General features: G+C 58.2%; 1 protein-coding gene across 1 annotated transcript; it reads left to right on the top strand.

Moving 5' to 3' along the window:
• Positions 1–6,431: 6,431 nt before the first annotated feature.
• On the top strand, positions 6,432–9,392 carry ZNF703 (zinc finger protein 703; the record flags this gene model as incomplete). Its single annotated transcript, XM_083880551.1, has 2 exons — positions 6,432–6,629; positions 7,311–9,392. 2 exons carry the CDS (start codon positions 6,432–6,434, stop codon positions 8,646–8,648), a joined length of 1,536 nt encoding a protein of 511 aa, XP_083736677.1. The 3' UTR covers positions 8,649–9,392.
• Positions 9,393–17,410: the final 8,018 nt, after the last annotated feature.

Below are 17,410 nucleotides of genomic sequence, written 5' to 3'. Positions count from 1 at the left end.
GAGCCTCTGGCAAAGCACGACCCAGCCAGGTTTTATTTCCTTCTAGAGGAGTTTTTGGGGTGCCCCAAACCTCCTCCTGCTGTGGCCAGGATGCTCAGGATGTCACATGCAGGAGGACACACAGGGACAGTGTTGTCCCCAGCTGTCCCCAGCTGTCCCCACCATGGAGACTCCATCCCTGGCACCCACCTTGTTCCTGGGCTGCCTTTCCTTGGTTTCTGGACCTTTTGGGGTGGCTTTGAGCAATTCTTTCCCTAAAGGAAAAGAGGGAGGTGCCCCTCTGGTTGTCACAGGCCACTGAAGTGTCACACCGGGGGTTTGGCTGTCCCCATAACACCCTGTCCCTGTCCCCACAGCATCCTGTCCCTGTCCCCACAGCCCCTTGTCCCCACAGCGCCCTGTCCCTGTCCCCACAGCGCCCTGTCCCTGTCCCCACAGCATCCTATCCCCACAGCACCTTGTCCCTGTCCCCACAGCCCCTTGTCCCTGTCCCCAGGGCCAGCAGGGTGGCAGCCTCAGGTGGCATCAGTGACACCCACAGGAGCGTCCCAGGCCAGTCCAGGTGCTCAGTCAGTACCTGCCCTGGGGGTGCAGCCCAAACACAGCTCTGGGTGCAGCTGTGACACTAAAAAGACAAGAGATGATAGAAAGGAGAGGCAGAACCAACCCACAGCCGGTTTGTGGGTGATTTTTTGGGGTGATTTTTGCCCCACTTTCTGTGTCTCCTCACAGGGATTGGGATCCACACTCAGAGTTTGTGATTTACCCCAGACTGGCACAGAAAAGTCACCTCGGGGTGAGTGTGGGGCTGTGCCCAGAGCAGGTGTGCAGCCCCTGACACACCAAAAGAGCTGCAAAAAAAGCAAAAGCAAAAGTGGTTCAGACATTTTGTGAAAGACTTATAGGGGATTATGGTCTTAATGGGAAATTTAAGGATGTGGGTATAAATCACAGCCTTGTCCTCCAACCTGTGGGGTGGAATTGCCTGAGCCTTCGGGCTGGATTAGCTCTGTCTAGTTATGTTTTAAAGACTGATGTGTTTTTTTCGCTATCAAAAATATAAATTATTTTTTACCGTATCAATGATTAAATATTTTTTTTTTCTTTGAGAGATCATAAGAGTCCAAAAAAAAAAAAAAAAAAAAAAAATGTTTCTGAAGAAGCATTCAAAAAATTTAAAAGAAGAAAAAAAAAAATCCCTCTGAGAACCCCTTTTGTCATTTGCAACCAATAAAAATGCCTATTGTTATGAAGGGCTCATAAATAATCTGATTTTGGCATGCTTTCATACCATACAGAAAATGAATAAATTAAACTTGATTTACAGCCTTTTTCATTTTTATTAGAGTTGCTCCAAACATTTTCTTGTGACGTTGGTGCCAGAGGAGCTGCACTCGATGGTTTGAGGCTCTGGCCTTGGTATTAGAGAAATTAACTCGGGTTCATTTGCATCGTTTAATTAACTAATACTGGCAAAGAAAAAAAAAAAAAAAAAAGGAAGTCAGAGGTGAAGGTGAACTTTTTTTTTTTGTTTTGTTTTTTTTTTTTGTTTTTTTTTTTGTTTTTGTGAGTGTCTGAGGACTCTGACACCCCAAAGTGTCAGCACAGGGAAATTTTGGGGTCTCCATAGTGATTTTTTGGGGGGTTCCAGTGCTGAATATTGGGGGGGGTCACCATCATCTCCTATTCAGAGATGGGGAAACTGAGGCACAGGAGCTCTGTGGCCACACCACGGGGTTCTCATGGGGGTCAGTTACCAGGGAAAACACCCCAAACTGTCCTGGCCTCACCCCAGGGCTGTGCAGACCCTCACTCTGATGGCACGGCCCAAAATTAGGAGATAAATAGGCCAAAACCCCTCAAAAAAGCCCCAAAAAAGCCCAAAAAAGCCCCAAAAAAGCCCCAAAAAAGCCCAAAAAAAGAAGTGACGGTGACCCCAGGCCAGCCCTTCCCTCCCTCCTTCCCCCCGGAGCTCTTTGGTGAGTGTGGGATGTTCTCCTCCCCCTCCATCCCTCCCTCCTGCAATTTATCCTGTAGAATTTCCCACCAGGAAACAGCTTCATTACATCAACAACAGGAAGACCCCACTGCTTTGTCACACAGAAAAAAGCAGCTGTTAGTCACACACATCAAGGGAACAGGAAAAAAAAAAAACAAAAAGCAAAAAAAACCCCAAAAAAACCCAAAAAAAACCCCCAAAAAACAAAAAAAAAAAAAAAAAAAAAAAAAAAAAAAAAAAAAACCCCAACCCCCCCCCCCCCAAAAATCCCAAAAAAAAACCCCCAAAAAACCCCAGAAAAAAAACCCAAAAAACCCAAAAAACCTTCACCTTTTTCTGCTTTAATGTTGGCAGCATTAATGGTTCTGCAAGCCCCGGCCATTCCATAACTAACCATCACCAGCGAGGATCAGTTAATATCCAAGTTGTCTCCCTGCTTTTTTTTCCCCCCTTGCGTGATTGCTTTGGAAAGGAAAAGATTAATTCCAACTTTAAAAAAGAAAACACTATTTTTATCATTGCCAGGAGTCTATACAGGGCTTTAAAAAAAAAAAAAAAAAAAAAAAAAAAGAAAAAAAAAAAGAAGAAAAAGCGCTCGCTTGTCGTTTTACATCTTGCGATTTTGTCAGTTGTTTTAAAACATGTCTCCTGTAATAAATAAGATCATTTTTATGCACTTGTTCTGCAGCTAAAAGCGAGGCCTGGGCGCTGGTGGGGAGTGGAGGGGCTCGGGGATGGAGCAGGGCAGGGAAAACGCTGACTCCAGAGGTTTTCCCTGCAGGGAGCGGCTGGAGGGGCTGAGGGGAGGATTTACCTGAGGAATGGATGGGGAAGGACAGGCACTGGGACTGGGATTTGGGATGTGACTTGGATCCTCATCCTGGATTTGGGATGTGCCCTGGATCCCCATCCTGGATTGAGATGTGCCCTGGATCCTCAGCCCGGATTTGGGATGTGCTTTGGATCCTGACCCTGCACTGGGAGCTGGGGCCATCCCCAGGCACCGAGGGGCAGATAAAGGGTCGGATTTGGGATTTGCTTTGGATCCTCATCCTGCACCAAGAGCTGGAGTCACCCCTGGGCACTGAGGGGCAGATAAAGGGTCGGATTTCGGATGTGCTTTGGATCCTCATCCTGCACCAAGGGCTGGAACCACCCCCGGGCACTGAGGGGCAGATACAGGATTTGGGATGTGCCTTGGATCCTCAGCCCGGATTTGGGATGTGCTTTGGATCCTCACCCTGCAGTGGGAGCTGGAGTCACCCCCGGGCACTGAGGGGCAGATAAAGGGTCAGATTTGGGATGTGCCCTGGATCTTCATCTCGGATTTGGGATGTGCCCTGGATCCTCACCCTGCAACGAGGGCTGGAGCCATCCCCGGGCACTGAGGCTTGGATTTGGGATGTGCCTTGGATTCACATCCCGGATTTGGGATGTGTCCTGGATCCTCATCCTGCACCAGGGGCTGGAGTCACCTCTGAGCACTGAGGGGCAGATAAAGGGTCGGATTTGGGATGTGCTTTGGATCTTCACCCTGGAGCCACCCCCAGCTCCCCCCACACTGACTGGAACCTCCATGGGACCCCTCCAGGGTCCCACCTAGCTCGGGCTGTCCCTCTGCCCTGTCCCTCAGGGCATTGTCCCCTCCCTGCCCTGTCCCTCAGGGCATTGTCCCCTCCCTGCCCTGTCCCTCAGGGCATTTGTCCCCTCCCTGCCCTGTCCCTCAGGGCATTGTCCCCTCCCTGCCCTGTCCCTCAGGGCATTTATCCCCTCCCTGCCCTGCACAGGCGGGAGATGGTGCCTGACCCCACACCACACACACACCCAGCTCCCCCCATCAAGGACCCAGCCGGTGCCGGGAAGGGCCCGAGCGTGGAGTGAGATCCATCCTTACCCTCTGATGAAGCTTCAATCCAGCAAACAGGACACAGAAAGGATCCAGAAATGGTCTGGGGCAGGATCAGGCCTGGGGGAAGGACAAACAGCCCCACAGGGGGCATCGCTCCCCCTGTGCTGCTCTTGGCCCCACCTGACTGGAGGTTACTCCGTGTTGTTGTTGTTGGCCAATAACTGCAGTGACTTTGAGGAAAGCCTTTTTTTTATTATTATTATTTTTTTCTGTTTCCTCCTTCCTTGAATGGCTCCTTTGAGCGGCAGCGCCGCTCCGCTCACATCCCGCCGGCCGGATTGAATCAATCCTGCGGTCAGCTTCGGGAGAGGGGGAAAAAAAATTAAAAAAAAAAAAAAAAGAAAAAAGGCTCACAAAGAGGGGGAATTGACAGGTCTGACCCTGGGTGTGATTGATAGCGGCCGGACAAGGCGGGCTGGGTGTCAGGCCATGCCAGAGCTCACTGGGGAAATCCAGCAAAGCCTTTTTTCCCAGAACCCGGAGCAGCGGGCTGGGAGAGGGGTGGGCACGGGGACTTAATAATAGCAACATTGTTGGAACATAAAGCATCTGTCAGGAGTTAATATGATTAATTAGAGGTGTCCGTCTCTCCCCCTTTTCCCCGGGTAGGCAGGAGGGACATGAAACACAAACCCGGGGAGGGCAGAGGTGGGGCTGGAATGGGCACTTCGCCCCCGTTTTTTAGGCCAAAAGTCCTCAATTCTCATCCCATCGTGGCCTCCACGATTTTATCCACATCCCCATCCCACTGCACATCTCCCCTGGAGCCCAGGAGAGCCAGGGAAGGAGCTCTCACCCTGCCAGGACATCACTTGGACAGAGCCCCAGGATTTATCCACTGCCTCGCCTCCTCTGGGACAGGGCCTGGCTGAGCTCGGCTGCTTTTCAGCCCCCCTGCAAAACCGAGGCCTCAGGGGTTTGTGAAATTAATTCGAGGATGTCTGGAAAAGGTAACTAGAAATAGGAAGTTAATTGTTGGGAGTTAATTAGTTATACAGCAGCCTGCACTGGCACCTGAAGATTTTTAAGAGTCAGCAAAGCAAGGAAAGGAGAAAACGCCCGGAAAGGGGAGTTGTGGGTTCATCAGGGAATTGTGTCTTTGTGAGAGGGCCGGGTTAAGGTCACCCCTGGCCTTGGTGGGCACCAGGACGGGGCACAGGTGCTGCTGCAGGGCCGGGGGGTGGCAGGACACAGGCACTGGGTGCAGGAGCCACTGGCACTGGGTTGCTGAGCTGTGCCGTGCCAGGCTGTGCCAGGCTGTGCCAGGCTGTGCCAGGCTGATCTTATCCAGGCCACGGCATGGCAGCAGTGCCGAGCTGTGCTGTGCTGAGCTGTGCTGTGCTGTGCTGTGCTGTGCTGTGCTGTGCTGGGCTGGGCTGTGCTGGGCTGGGCTGTGCTGTGCTGTGCTGTGCTGGGCTGTGCTGTGCTGTGCTGTGCTGAGCTGTGCTGTGCTGTGCTGTGCTGTGCTGTGCTGTGCCATTCCAGGCTGTGGCATCTCGGCTCAGCCATGCCCAGGTGTGTTAGCAGTGCCATGGTCTCCCGAAGTTGACCATGTCATCCAAGCCATGCCATGCCATGCCCAGCTGTGCCAGCAGTGCCATCCCATGCTCTGCTGAGGTGCTCCAGCCATGCCATGCCATGCCAAGGTGTCCTAGCAGTGCCATGCCGTGCCATGTCATCCAAGCCATGCCATGCTGAGCTGTGCCAGCAGTACCATGCCATGTCATCCAAGTCATGCCATGCCATGGTAAAGTGTGCCAGTAGCGTCATGCCATGCCATGCCACGCCACCAGCACTGTGCCATGCCAAGCCAAGGTGTCCTAGCAGTGCCATGCCATGTCATCCAGGCTATGCCATGCCATGCCATGCTGAGCTGTGCTAACAGTGCCATGCCACCAGTGCCATGCCATTCCGCGCCAAGCCGTGTCACCAGTGCTGTGCAATGCCAGGGTGTGCCAACAGTGCCATGCCATGGTAAAACGTGCCAGCAGTGCCATGGTAAAGTGTGCCAACAGTGCCATGGTAAACTGTGCCAGCAGTGCTGTGCCAAGCTATGTCATCCAAGCCATGCCATGCCGAGCTGTGCCACCAGTGCCATCCCATGCCATGGTAAACTGTGCCAGCAGTGCCGTGCCAAGCTGCACCAGCAGTGCCATGCCATGCCATGCCGTGCCACCAGTGCCGTTCCGTGCCGTGCCGTGCCGAGCCGTAGCCGTAGCCGGAGCCGGAGCCGGAGCCGGGCCGCGGTTCTCCCCCGTGCGGCCGCTCGGGGCGGTGGCGGAGGCGGCGGAGCGGCGGCGGCTCGCCCCCCCCACCGGCGGCTCTCCCCGCCCCGGGGGCCCGGCCGGGCTCGGATTGGTGCGCGGCGCCGGCCCCCTCGGAGCGCGGCCGCCATCGGGGCTATTTGACGTGTCGGTGGGGCCGGGAAAGGGCTTCGTCTCGCCGGGGCCGCTCCGCCGCCGCTCCGCCGCCCGCCCGGCCCGGCCCGGCCCCGCGGGCTCCCCCCCCTCGCCCCCGCCCCAAATGAGCGGCGCTCCCGGCGGGCCCCGGCCGAGGACCCCGCCGGCCGCCCCGTCCCCCCGGCCGCCCCCCGCGGACCCCCTGCGCCAGGCCGGCCGCCTGCCCATCCGCGTCCTGAAGATGCTCAGCGCGCACGGCGGGCACCTCCTGCACCCCGAGTACCTGCAGCCGCTCTCCTCCACGCCCGTCAGCCCCATCGAGGTCAGTGCCCGCCGCCCCCCGCGCTGCCCGGGGCCCCCGAGCCGCGTTCCGCTTCTCCGGGCCGGGATCTTCCCAGCCCGGTGCCCTCCCGGCTTTCCCGGCCGGGATCTTCCCAGCCTGGAGCTCTCCCGGTTCTCCGGGCCGGGATCTTCCCAGCCTGGAGCTCTCCCGGTTCTCCGGGCCGGGATCTTCCCAGCCTGGAGCTCTCCCCGCATTCCCGGAGCCGCGTTCCGCTTCTCCGGGCCGGGATCTTCCCAGCCCGGTGCTTTTCCCAGCCCGGTGCTCTCCTGGCTCTCCCGGCCGGCTCTCCCTGTTCTCCCGGCCCGGTGCTCTCCCGGTTCTCCCGGCCGGCGCTCCCGGTTTTCCCAGCCCGGAGCTCTCCCCGCATTCCCGGCTGGCGCTCCCGGTTCTCCGGGCCGGGCTTTTCCCAGCCCGGTGCTCTCCCGGTTCTCCCGGCCGGGCTCTGCCCTGCCCGCCGCCCCCGCTCCCCCCACCCCGTTCTCTCCCCCCCAGAGCCGGTCCCCGTTCCCCGGGCCGGTCCCTCCATCCCCCGGCTCTGCCCCATCCCCAGGCCCGGCCCGGGGGGGGTTTATTTGGGGTGTGGGTGGGGGGTGAGGCCGGTACTGGGACACCATCAGGACCCCCCCCCATTCCCCATTAACGGCCCCGCTCCGCCCGCAGCTGGACGCCAAGAAGAGCCCCCTGGCGCTGCTGGCCCAGACGTGCTCGCAGATCGGGAAGCCGGACCCGCCGCCCTCGTCCAAGCTGAACGCCGTGTCCTCCCCGCCCGGGCCCGACAAGGAGCCGCCCGCCCGCCCCGCCGCGCTCAAAGCGCCGGGCCCCGCCGGGGACGCGCCCGCCGAGGACAAATCCAGCTTCAAACCCTACTCCAAGGGCGGAGGGGAGCCCCGCAAGGAGGACAAGGCCGGATTTCGGGTGCCCAGCGCCGCCTGCCCGCCGTTCCCCCCGCACAACGCCGCCGCCTCGCCCGGCGGGTCCCGCGGCGCTTCCCCGCAGCACCCCGAGCCCAAAGCAGCCGAGGAGAAGAAGGAGCCCGAGAGCGGCAAGCCCAGCCCCGAGGGGACGCGCGGGGTGCCGGAGGCCGAGCCCCCCTCGGGCCGCAAATCGGAGCCCCCGGCGCTGCCCCCCGGCGGCCATGTGGCCCCGGTGTCGCCCTACAAGCCGGGCCACTCCGTGTTCCCTCTGCCGCCCTCCAGCATCGGCTACCACGGCTCCATCGTGGGCGCCTACGCGGGTTATCCCTCCCAGTTCGTGGCCGGGCTGGAGGCCGGCAAGGCGGGGCTGGTGGGCGGCCAGCTGCCCGCGGCTCTGGGGCTGCCGGGGAAGGCGCCCAGCTCCAGCCCGCTCACCGGGGCCTCGCCGCCCTCCTTCATGCAGGGATTATGCCGGGACCCGTATTGCCTGAGCTACCACAGCGCCTCTCACCTGGGCTCCAGCAGCTGCTCCAGCTGCGTGCACGACGGCGGCAGCCTGAAGGGGGGGTACCCCCTGGTGTACCCCGCGCACCCCCTGCACTCCGCGCACACCACGCTCTCCTCGGGGGGCACCCCCAGCCTGCCCGGCCACCCCCTCTACACCTACGGCTTCATGCTGCAGAACGAGCCCCTGCCCCACATATGCAACTGGGTGTCTGCCAGCGGACCCTGCGACAAGAGGTTTGGCACCTCCGAGGAGCTGCTCACCCACCTACGGACCCACACGGCCCTGCCGGGGGCCGAGAAACTCTTGGCGGGTTATCCGGGCTCCGGCCTGGGCTCGGCGGCCTCCTGCCACCTGCACCTGCCGCCCGCCGCGCCCGCCAGCCCCAACACCTTACCGCTCTCCTTGAGGAGCCCACACACTTTGGGACTAAACAGGTACCACCCGTATGGCAAGAGCCACCTGGCCACGGCCGGGGCCCTGCCCGTGCCCTCCTTGCCGCCTGCAGGACCTTATTACTCGCCCTACGCTCTCTACGGCCAAAGACTCACGTCAGCCTCGGCTTTGGGATATCAGTAACGTTCCCCCGGCTCGGCCTGCACCCTCCTGGACTCTGTATTTATTACTGTATGTTAGCTTAAAGCTGGGAATATAAGTGCATTATACACCAATGAATCGATGGTATGCAAAAAAAAAAAAAAAAAAAAAAAAAAAAGTCTGTGTTCCAAAAAAAAAAAAAATTAACAAAAAGATGAAAAAAGAACAAAAAAAAAAAAATATCCCCCCTCCTCTTTACTTTGCAGGTGTGGGGCTTTGATTTTTTTTTTTTTTTTTACTCCCTCTTCTGTTTCTTTTGAATTTTTTTTTGGTGGTTTTTTTTTTTTTTTCCTTCCCCTTCTTAATTTCTCCCCTGAGAAATTCTTGCATGACTCCTGCCACACATGGAAAAGCAAAAAAAAAAAAGGCAAAAAAAAAAAAAAAAGGCATTTTCCTCCTCCCCTTCTGCGTTTACCGCTCTGGGATTCTGTTATCTGCATTTGTAACTTGCAGATGTGATTTTTTTGGTAATTTTTTTTTTTTTCATTTTTAATCTTTGAGGTTTTCAAAAAAAAATTTTTTTTTTCTTTTTAATTTTTTTTTAAATTTTTTTTTAATTTTTTTTTTGCGCTGTGTCCGGGGCCGCCGGGGGGGAGCTGCAGACACTGGCCAGGGGTGATGGTCACTCTGGTCACTCTGGTCACTCTGGTCACTCCAGGCCGTGCTCCCCCCTCGGGGGGCTGCAGGACCCCTCGTGTCCCCCCCATCCCCGGGCTTGGGGGGCCGGAGGAGCGGCGGGTGCAGCGGCAGGACCGGCGGCCCCCGGTAAGTCTGATTTTGTTAATAAACGCCTCTTGGTTCTACCCACGCTCTGGTCTCGTCTCGTCCCTGCCCGGGGGTCCGGCGGGGGCTGCGGGCTCCCAGCACCATCTAGCGGCGGTGGCGGCGGCGGGACCGGCCTGGAGCCCCCCGGGACCGGCCTGGAGCCCCCCGGGACCGGCCTGGAGCCCCCCGGACCGGCCTGGAGCCCCCCGGGACCGGCCTGGAGCCCCCCGGGACCGGCCTGGAGCCCCCCAGGACCGGCCTGGAGCCCCCGGGACCGGCCTGGAGCCCCCCGGACCGGCCTGGAGCCCCCGGGACCGGCCTGGAGCCCTCCGGGGCCAGCACCGATACTCCCGGTGTGCGCTTGGGGACCAGGACCGGCCCTGACACCCCCGGTGTGCGCTCTGGGACCGGCCCCGATACCCCAGTGTGCGCTCTGGGACCGGCCCTGTGGGCTCCGCGCCCCCATGTCCCTCACCGCGTGTCCCTGTCCCCGGTGTCCCCGGTGTCCCTGGTGTCTGTGTCCCTGTCCCCGGTGTCCCTGTCCCCGGTGTCCCCGGTGTCCCCGGTGTCCCTGTCCCCGGTGTCTGTGTCCCCGGTGTCCCCCCACGGAAGGTTCTAGAAGGGCGTTAGAGCGCGGTCAGAGCGGTGCCCCGGGGTCGCTGCGGGGAGCGGACGGTCAGTCAGCCCTTCCCGGGGTGCGGTTTTAGGGCTGGGGTTGTGGTAAAACCGGGGTCCCGGCTCTCGGTGTGAGGGCGGCCGGGGGCTGGAGGGGTCCTGGCTTGGTTGTGCTGGGAGGACAGGGATGGATGGCTCTGGCATGGTCTGGCTCCATCCCTGCCGTGTTTTGGGGGGCTCAGCCAGGCAGGGGGCTGTTTCTGCTCTGTGCCCCAAGGAAAGGTCTTTTTCCCCATCAGTGGGACCCCTGGCCAAGGCCCTGCTCCCCCTTTGAAGCTCCGCGTGCCCCATTGCCCCACAGCGTTTATTTTTATTTCTGCCTCGCTCCTGTTGCGTTTCGGTGAGTCACGCAATTAATCCCTGTTAATTGCCTTCTCGATATTGCTTTATGCCCTGTGTTTAAATTCCTTTGTGTCCTTTGAGCTGAGAAATAACGCGCTGAGAACAGGGACTGCTTCTTGCCAAAGGGATTTTTATTTCCCTGCCTGTGCCTCGAGCGTGGCCGCAGGCGTGTGGCCGGTGGGAGGGTCCAGCCGGGCTTTCCTATGGCAGGTTGGGGGTCCAGGGGCCAGTTTGGCTCCATTCTGAGCTCCCCAAGGCTGGTTTTGGGGTGTCTGTGGCTGCCCCTTGCCCTGTGTGGACGTGGCTGGGGTCTGGTTGTGGCCGTGGTTGTGTTGCTCCATCCAGGTGTGATGTTTGCTGGATGAAGGCCTGGGGTTTGTGGGGCTGGGGCTGGCACAGGTGGGGCTTTGCTGCGGGTGTTTGCTCTGTCCTGGGGGCACAGCAGGAAGGGGCTGCCAGGCCCAGGGTGGTGCAGCTACTCTGGTGTCTCCTGTGTCCCTGCTGAGCCCTTCGGGGCAGGGAGCCATGGGCGGTGGGCAGAGCAGCTCCAGTGCAGCTCCAGTGCAGCTCCAGTGCAGCCCCAGTGCACGCTCTCCAGTGGCATGGAGGTGTCCAGACCCCCTGTCCCTCAGGAGCATCCCCTCTCCCTGGACGTGCTCCTGTGACCTGCACGGAGAATTGTGGGATGAGATGTGGTCCCCACTCCCACCATGACGCCGCTCGGTGTCGGCCTCGCTCGGGCACTGCCAGTCCCCATCACCAACCCTGGGGCCTGTCACAGGTTCCTGCACTGGAATTTTGTCCCTCTGTGCCCGTCCCTGGCCGTGGCTGAGCTCCTCATGCCACGGGGTGGGAGGATGATGCCGCAGAGCCTCGAGGCGCGATAGCCCCAGAGCCCAAAACCAGCACACCCAGCTCGCGGTGTCGGGGCTGGCACATCCCAGCCGTGGAGCAAACCAGGGACTGCACAACCCTCATCCTGCCAGATCCTTCTCCCAGAGCTGCCAGGAGCATCCCTCTTACAGCAAAGCTCCATCCCCTCTCTCTCTCCAGCACCGCAATGGTCCAAAACTGATCCTGTGCTCCTTCCTTCACCCACGGCAGGGCTGGATGCTGCTCGGGTCCATCCTGCTGTGCCCTGAGGGATGTTTTTCCCCTCCCCAAGGACTGCAGCAGCGGGGCCAGGCCGTGTAAACACCGCGAGTATCATCTGATAGCGGCGGCACTCGGGCTGGAGCTGCTGGGGAACAGTGGTGTCGCCAATAATATTAAATAATTCCCTGTGTAATGTATGCCCAGGTTATTGCGGAATTCATTTTATAATAAGAGCACTGGGATGCACTTTATTAATCATTCTGTCTAACAACCTGCACTCCACAGTTTCGGTTTGATTTGATTCAATCCTGTCTTTCTGCAAAATATATGGCTGAGTGGGTCGGATAATGTATGGCTTAATTTAGAGTTGTATGGGTTTGAATTACCATTTTCATAATGTGCTGTGCATTAATGTGTTGCATCATTTATACAGAAAAAAAAAAAAAAAAATGTGCAAGGTTTCAAACCTCTCCAGGAGGCAACAGTCACCTAAAGGGAACAACAGAGAGACGGAAAAAAGACCTTTTCAAACCCAACCAGGGCCAGGAGGACACCGGTGGGTGTTGGACGTGGGGACAGCGGCGTCGGGGCTGTGCTGGTGGCTCTTTTCCCTGTGGTACAGCAGCATCTTCTCCAGCTCACCCCAAACTGCCGGGGACCTGCATCTCCTGCCTCGCCGTGACCCCGCTGCCGGCGTCGCGCCCACCGTCGCTCACCCCGCGCCACCAGGGGAAAAAAAAAAAAAAAAGCTCCGATTATCCAAATACAGTCATTAAAGGGGAAATGTGTTTTTTAGGACTGTCAGAGTGATTAATGAGGGTTAGCAATCCTTGCAAATGCACTTGTTTAGTCTAACTGGCAGCCTCTCCTTCCCCTATTGATTTATGGTGGCAGTTGCCGGGGCCGCGGCGCGAGGGGAAGGAGCGAGGCTGTGCTGGGGCTGCCGGGGCACGGCCAGGGGCTCAGCCCGAGCAGCACAGCACGCTCTGCCCCGCCGGAGGCAGCCCAACAAAGGCGACATTATATCCTGTGCCGGGCAAGGAACGACTTGGACGCACACGCCGCGTGCCTTATAAATATCCCCGTCTGTAAAGGCCGAAGCCCAGCTGACCACAGCCACGCCGTCCGCCCAATAAAGACGTGAATGAAAGAGCCAGGCCCCAGGTTTTTTCTCGTTGTTTTCCTTCCTCTCCTGCAAAAAAAAAGAAGAAAAAGTCCGTGATGTGTTTTAGGTGATGCAGAGGTGGCTGCCCGCAGACGTACAAGGCGTTTCAGAGGCCGGAGCGGAGCACGGCGTCCTCGAGGGCTGGAGCCTGCCCAGGGGTCAGGCCGGGATGCAGAGCCGTGGTGGGTGGATGAGAAGTTCCTCAGCTGCATAAAGCAGCTTTTCTTTCCACGTGAGCGCTGGTGGAAGCCACGGAGAAGGCGGGCTCTGTTTGTCCTCAAAGCCAGAGTGGTGTGAACACCTCCTGTCCCTTCACCAGCGTCCCCACGCCCGGCCTGGGGTCAGGGGTTTGCTTTGGGGCACACTCGGTGCTGCGTGAGCTGAGAGCAGCCCTGGAGGGACAGAGCAGTGCTTGGAGACGGCAGTGGAGGTCCTGTGGCAGGGCTGTGGGTTGAGCCCTGCAGGAGGAGCAGCTGGAGCAGCGGCGGTGACACGGAGCAGCACCAGGGTTGGCACCGTGAGCACAGCCCCAGCAGAGCCCCAAACACTGCCCTGGTGTGGCCTTCACCTCCAGCCACCACCAGCACTGGGACAGCACAGGTGACAACAAGCCCTGGACGAGATGAGTGGAGAAGGCAAAGACCTCGAGGTGCCAAAGCCAGAAGAGCATGGGCAAACCCCGGGGACACTGCAGTGACCAGGAGTGCCACAAATGGGAGTGGACTTTCCTCTGGCTCTGGATTACGACTGAAGAGCTGCTGCTGCCTCTGCCCTGGCCGTGGATTGGTGTGTGGTGCAAATCCTCCAGCAGCTCTGGTTCCATCTTTGGCAGTGATACGGTGACATCGTCCTCACCTCACCAGGACACTCGGCCTTGGCTGGTCACCAGTGACCCCATGGGAAGTGCCCAGTGTGACCCATGGCCGTGGTTTCCTTCTTCTGGAGTGTCTGATCAGTGTGACAGTCCAGGACAGGGCTCCTGGCAGGTGACAAACCCCTGGTCCTGGGGCTGAGCCACAGCTGTTCCCTCGCACAGGGTGACACAGGAGTGTGGCAGTGACCCCACTCATTCCTGCTGGCCCAGGGCACGGTCACCCCTCTGTTTGTTGTGGTGAATAACTGAAGATGCTGCTCCTTCTGAACCCCACTGGAGAGCACAGGGGAGGGTGCTCAGCTGGCAGCTCCATGTGCAGAGCAGGGCCCTGTGCCTCGAGCCACAGTCACACAGATTTACACAGACCCGAAGGTGTTTTCTGAAGGTGTTCACAGAAATCTCCGGGAGCAGCTTTGCTGTGGCTCCATCCCACCTTCCAGCGGGGTGCAGGAGACAGGACAGGGGGATGTGACCCCCAGGGGAGGTGCCTTTCCCAAAGGTGCCCGTGGAATGCTGACCCTGTGCTGTCAGAGCTGGCCCTGACGGGCTGAGCAGAGCTGGACACTGTGCAGGATGCAACGTGACCTCTTCCAACACATTATGGTCCCAAAATTCATGGATCACCCCTCCTGGCTTGGAAAAATTTAGAAGGAGATGAAGGATGCATCATCCTGGGCCTCTGGTGGCTTCTGGGGCTTGGTAGGCCCTTCCTGCAGACACCTCAGTGGAACAGAGAACCGAAATGGCCTTTTTTGTGTCCCCCACAGCTGCAAAGGGCTCCTCAGGGCTGTGCTGTGCCCTCCACAGCAGTCCCTGCATCTCCACTGCTCCATCCGTGGGAGAGGGAGATGCTGCTGCACCAAAGAGAAGATGGGACCAGTGGGAACCTGATGTCCCAGTGCCACCTCTCCACGAGCAGCTCCTGCAGGAGGGGTGGCTGGGGGGCCCTGAGAAAGGACAGGATAAAGATCTTTTTTGCTGAACCTTCACCATCTTTTCTGCACTTCCCAGCGGGAGGAGAGAGAAGAGTGAAGCACCCAAAAGATTTTTTTCTCTCTGTGTTTTTCTCTCTGGATGAGAAGGATGGGGCTGCTCATCACCGAGGATGCCATCGAGGCCAGGAGCCCTGGTCCTCTGGCAGAGCTCCTACAAAAGGGACTCCTCGTTTCTGCTGGAGCAGTGGTGCCTTTGTGGGGTTTTGTTCCTGTTCCCTGGACAATCCAGCGGGCTGGAGGAGGAGAGTCCCCCGCAGAGGTGAGAAGAGCCGCGTTCTGGACAAAATGGAAATGGAGCCCAAAGCCTTTCCTTCCTTCTGGGGTTCCCACAGTCTCCTGGACTCTGGTTGTGTTTTGTGTTGGGAACAACTGGGCTGGATGGGGCAGGCTGGGTGCCCCCTCCTCTGGCTGCAGAGACGTGCTCTGTCCCCACTCCTCCTCCATCATCCCCAAATTTCTCCAGGCTGCTGTGCTGGCACAGAAATCCTGCAGCATGGAGGGTTCCAACCTAAGGAACACCCCAAAGGGAGCACCAGGATTCAGCTCCTCTCACCTGCTTTTGGGATTTTTCTGGTGTGTGGCAGACCCTGAGCCCTCCTGGCTGTGGGGGAAGCCCTCGGGGTGCTGGGGTTGTTGTGGTGGGTTTGGGGACTGGCTGTGAGCACCAGGGGTGTGCACAGCACCCACATTCTGCAGGTGAGTTTGGGGGAGATGGGGGCTAGGACAGCTCTGGGATTTTCTGGGCACGGGGAGAGCTCAGCACCCCAACCAGGGCTGGGCAACAGGCACAGCCCCCCGGCCTTTGATCCCACCCCAGACTGTCACAAACCCCATGGCAGCGATGGGGGACAGGGCTGTTCTGTCTGCAGGCCCAGCACAGTGCCAGGGATGCTGCTGACACCCCGGGCAGCCCCTGCTCATCCCTCCTGCCCTTCTCCCGGCGCCGGGAGCAGCCCTTTCATCTCGCAGGGAGGTACAAATGGAGCTGTCAGATGCCATCAGCCCCGCGATATGACAGGTTGTGGGGCCAGGGCCCCTCGAACAGAGCAGCCTTGTCTGTCAGAGCCGCCTGACACTCCCCATAATGGCCAGATGGATGAGACTCTGAAAAGTAGGGCCCCGGCGCGTTTTCAACTCTATTTTGGGTGAAAACACTTCTTGAAAGATCTTGAAAGGAGCTGGCAGTTTAGTAGTTCAAATGATTAATGAGCGCTGGCTCTGGCGGGTGGATTTGTCGCGCCGTGCCAGCAGCTGGGCTGCTCCAACGGGCCAAGACACGCCGCGCTCCCCCCGTGCCCCCCACACCCCCAGGGCCCCCCAGGCCCCCCCAGGCTCCCCCCGGGACCCCCCTCCCCACTTTTCCCGGAAATGACACCAAGGCGACAGGCCCCGCATATGGAAAAAGTTAAATATAAATTACCGCTGAAAAGAGGCCTCGCCGAGCGAGGAGTTGGGTTTAAAGATGTTTATGGATTCAGAAACACGGGCCTGCATATGTATTTAGGGATGACAAATGTGATTCAATAAGTCAGGAATTTTCTCCGTGGGCTGAGCGAAGGCGGGACCCGCGCTGCTCGGGGCTCTCCAGCTCGGTGCCATAAATCCTGCAGACAGGCTCCTTGTTCCTCCCCTGGCTCCCCGGGATTGATTTTTGCCTTTTCCCTGGATCAGGCCAACTCACAGGAGACTGTGTTTGGGATGTGACAGCCCTGCTGCCTCCCCTGGGGTGGGTTTGGAGGGTTTTGGGAAAACCCACTGGATGTTCCGTGGGGTCACTGGGGACTGCACCATCCACTGCCAGGCACGTCCCTGTCCCTGGGCTCTCTGTCCCCCCCAGAGCCGCTCCCAGAGCAGCTGGAGCCTGTGGGGCTGTCAGCAGATGATTAACGACCCACAGCTCCGGATTGCGAGTTTGGGGTTTGACCCCTGTGCTCCATGAGATTCTGCAGCTGGGGAGGGGTCTCAGGGAGCCTGGGGAGCCCCCACCCAAACTGCCCCACTGCTCCCACTGCTCTTGGGGTGCACAACTAAAGCAGGAAAACCCCAAACTAAACTCCAGCTGCTGCGCTGGGGGCGCGGGAGGGATGGCAGGGCCAGGGGTGGTGGATTTGGGGTGACAAGCCCAGCAAACCTGCAGAATTGGGCAGTGCAGGGAGCACCCCCTTGGCTCCCCTCACCCCACACCTCTGTGGCTCAGAGGGAAATGCCTTTCGGGGGGTCAGCGCCCGGCCAGGCCTTGGACCCACATCCACATTCCTTTGTCCTGATTTTATTCGTTAGCAACATTTGGCCTGGATACGGAGACAGCTAATGAGGGACGGGGTTTATTGCAGTTTGATTTTTCTGTTAAAACAATACAATAAAATAAATGCACTTGGAAATCTGGTCTGTGTTTGTACATAGGAGATTTATGGCTCTGAAGGCTTCCAGAGAGACGCAGCCTTTCATTCCCTTCCTTATTGGAACAGATCATGTTGCAGAGTTTAAAGGCCTCTGGAGCTGTGATTTATTTGAAGGGAGAAATAAGGGAAATCCAACTATCTGTTCCCTGGCTCGGATCATCCAGTAACTCCCAGCCAAGGGGACGGATCTGCACCTCCTCCACGGATTTTATTTTATTTTATTTTATTTTATTTTATTTTATTTTTTCCCTCCTGTCACTTACATTATCCCTCTCTAAATATATCCCCGAACCAGGGATGACTCCTGACCTGGGCTTCAGCACCTCGCCGAGGTTTCCCCAGCCCTGGAATCCCACAAATAAATCTCTCTCCCAGAGCTGCTCCACGCTGCTGCTGTGACAGGACCTGCGTGGGGCCAGCTGCTGCCTCGA

The sequence above is a fragment of the Zosterops lateralis genome (assembly GCF_965231275.1).
Source record: "Zosterops lateralis genome assembly, chromosome: 30".
NCBI lineage: Eukaryota > Metazoa > Chordata > Aves > Passeriformes > Zosteropidae > Zosterops > Zosterops lateralis.
Note: the sequence above shows the minus strand (reverse complement) of the source record. Positions and strands in the feature narration are given on the sequence as shown.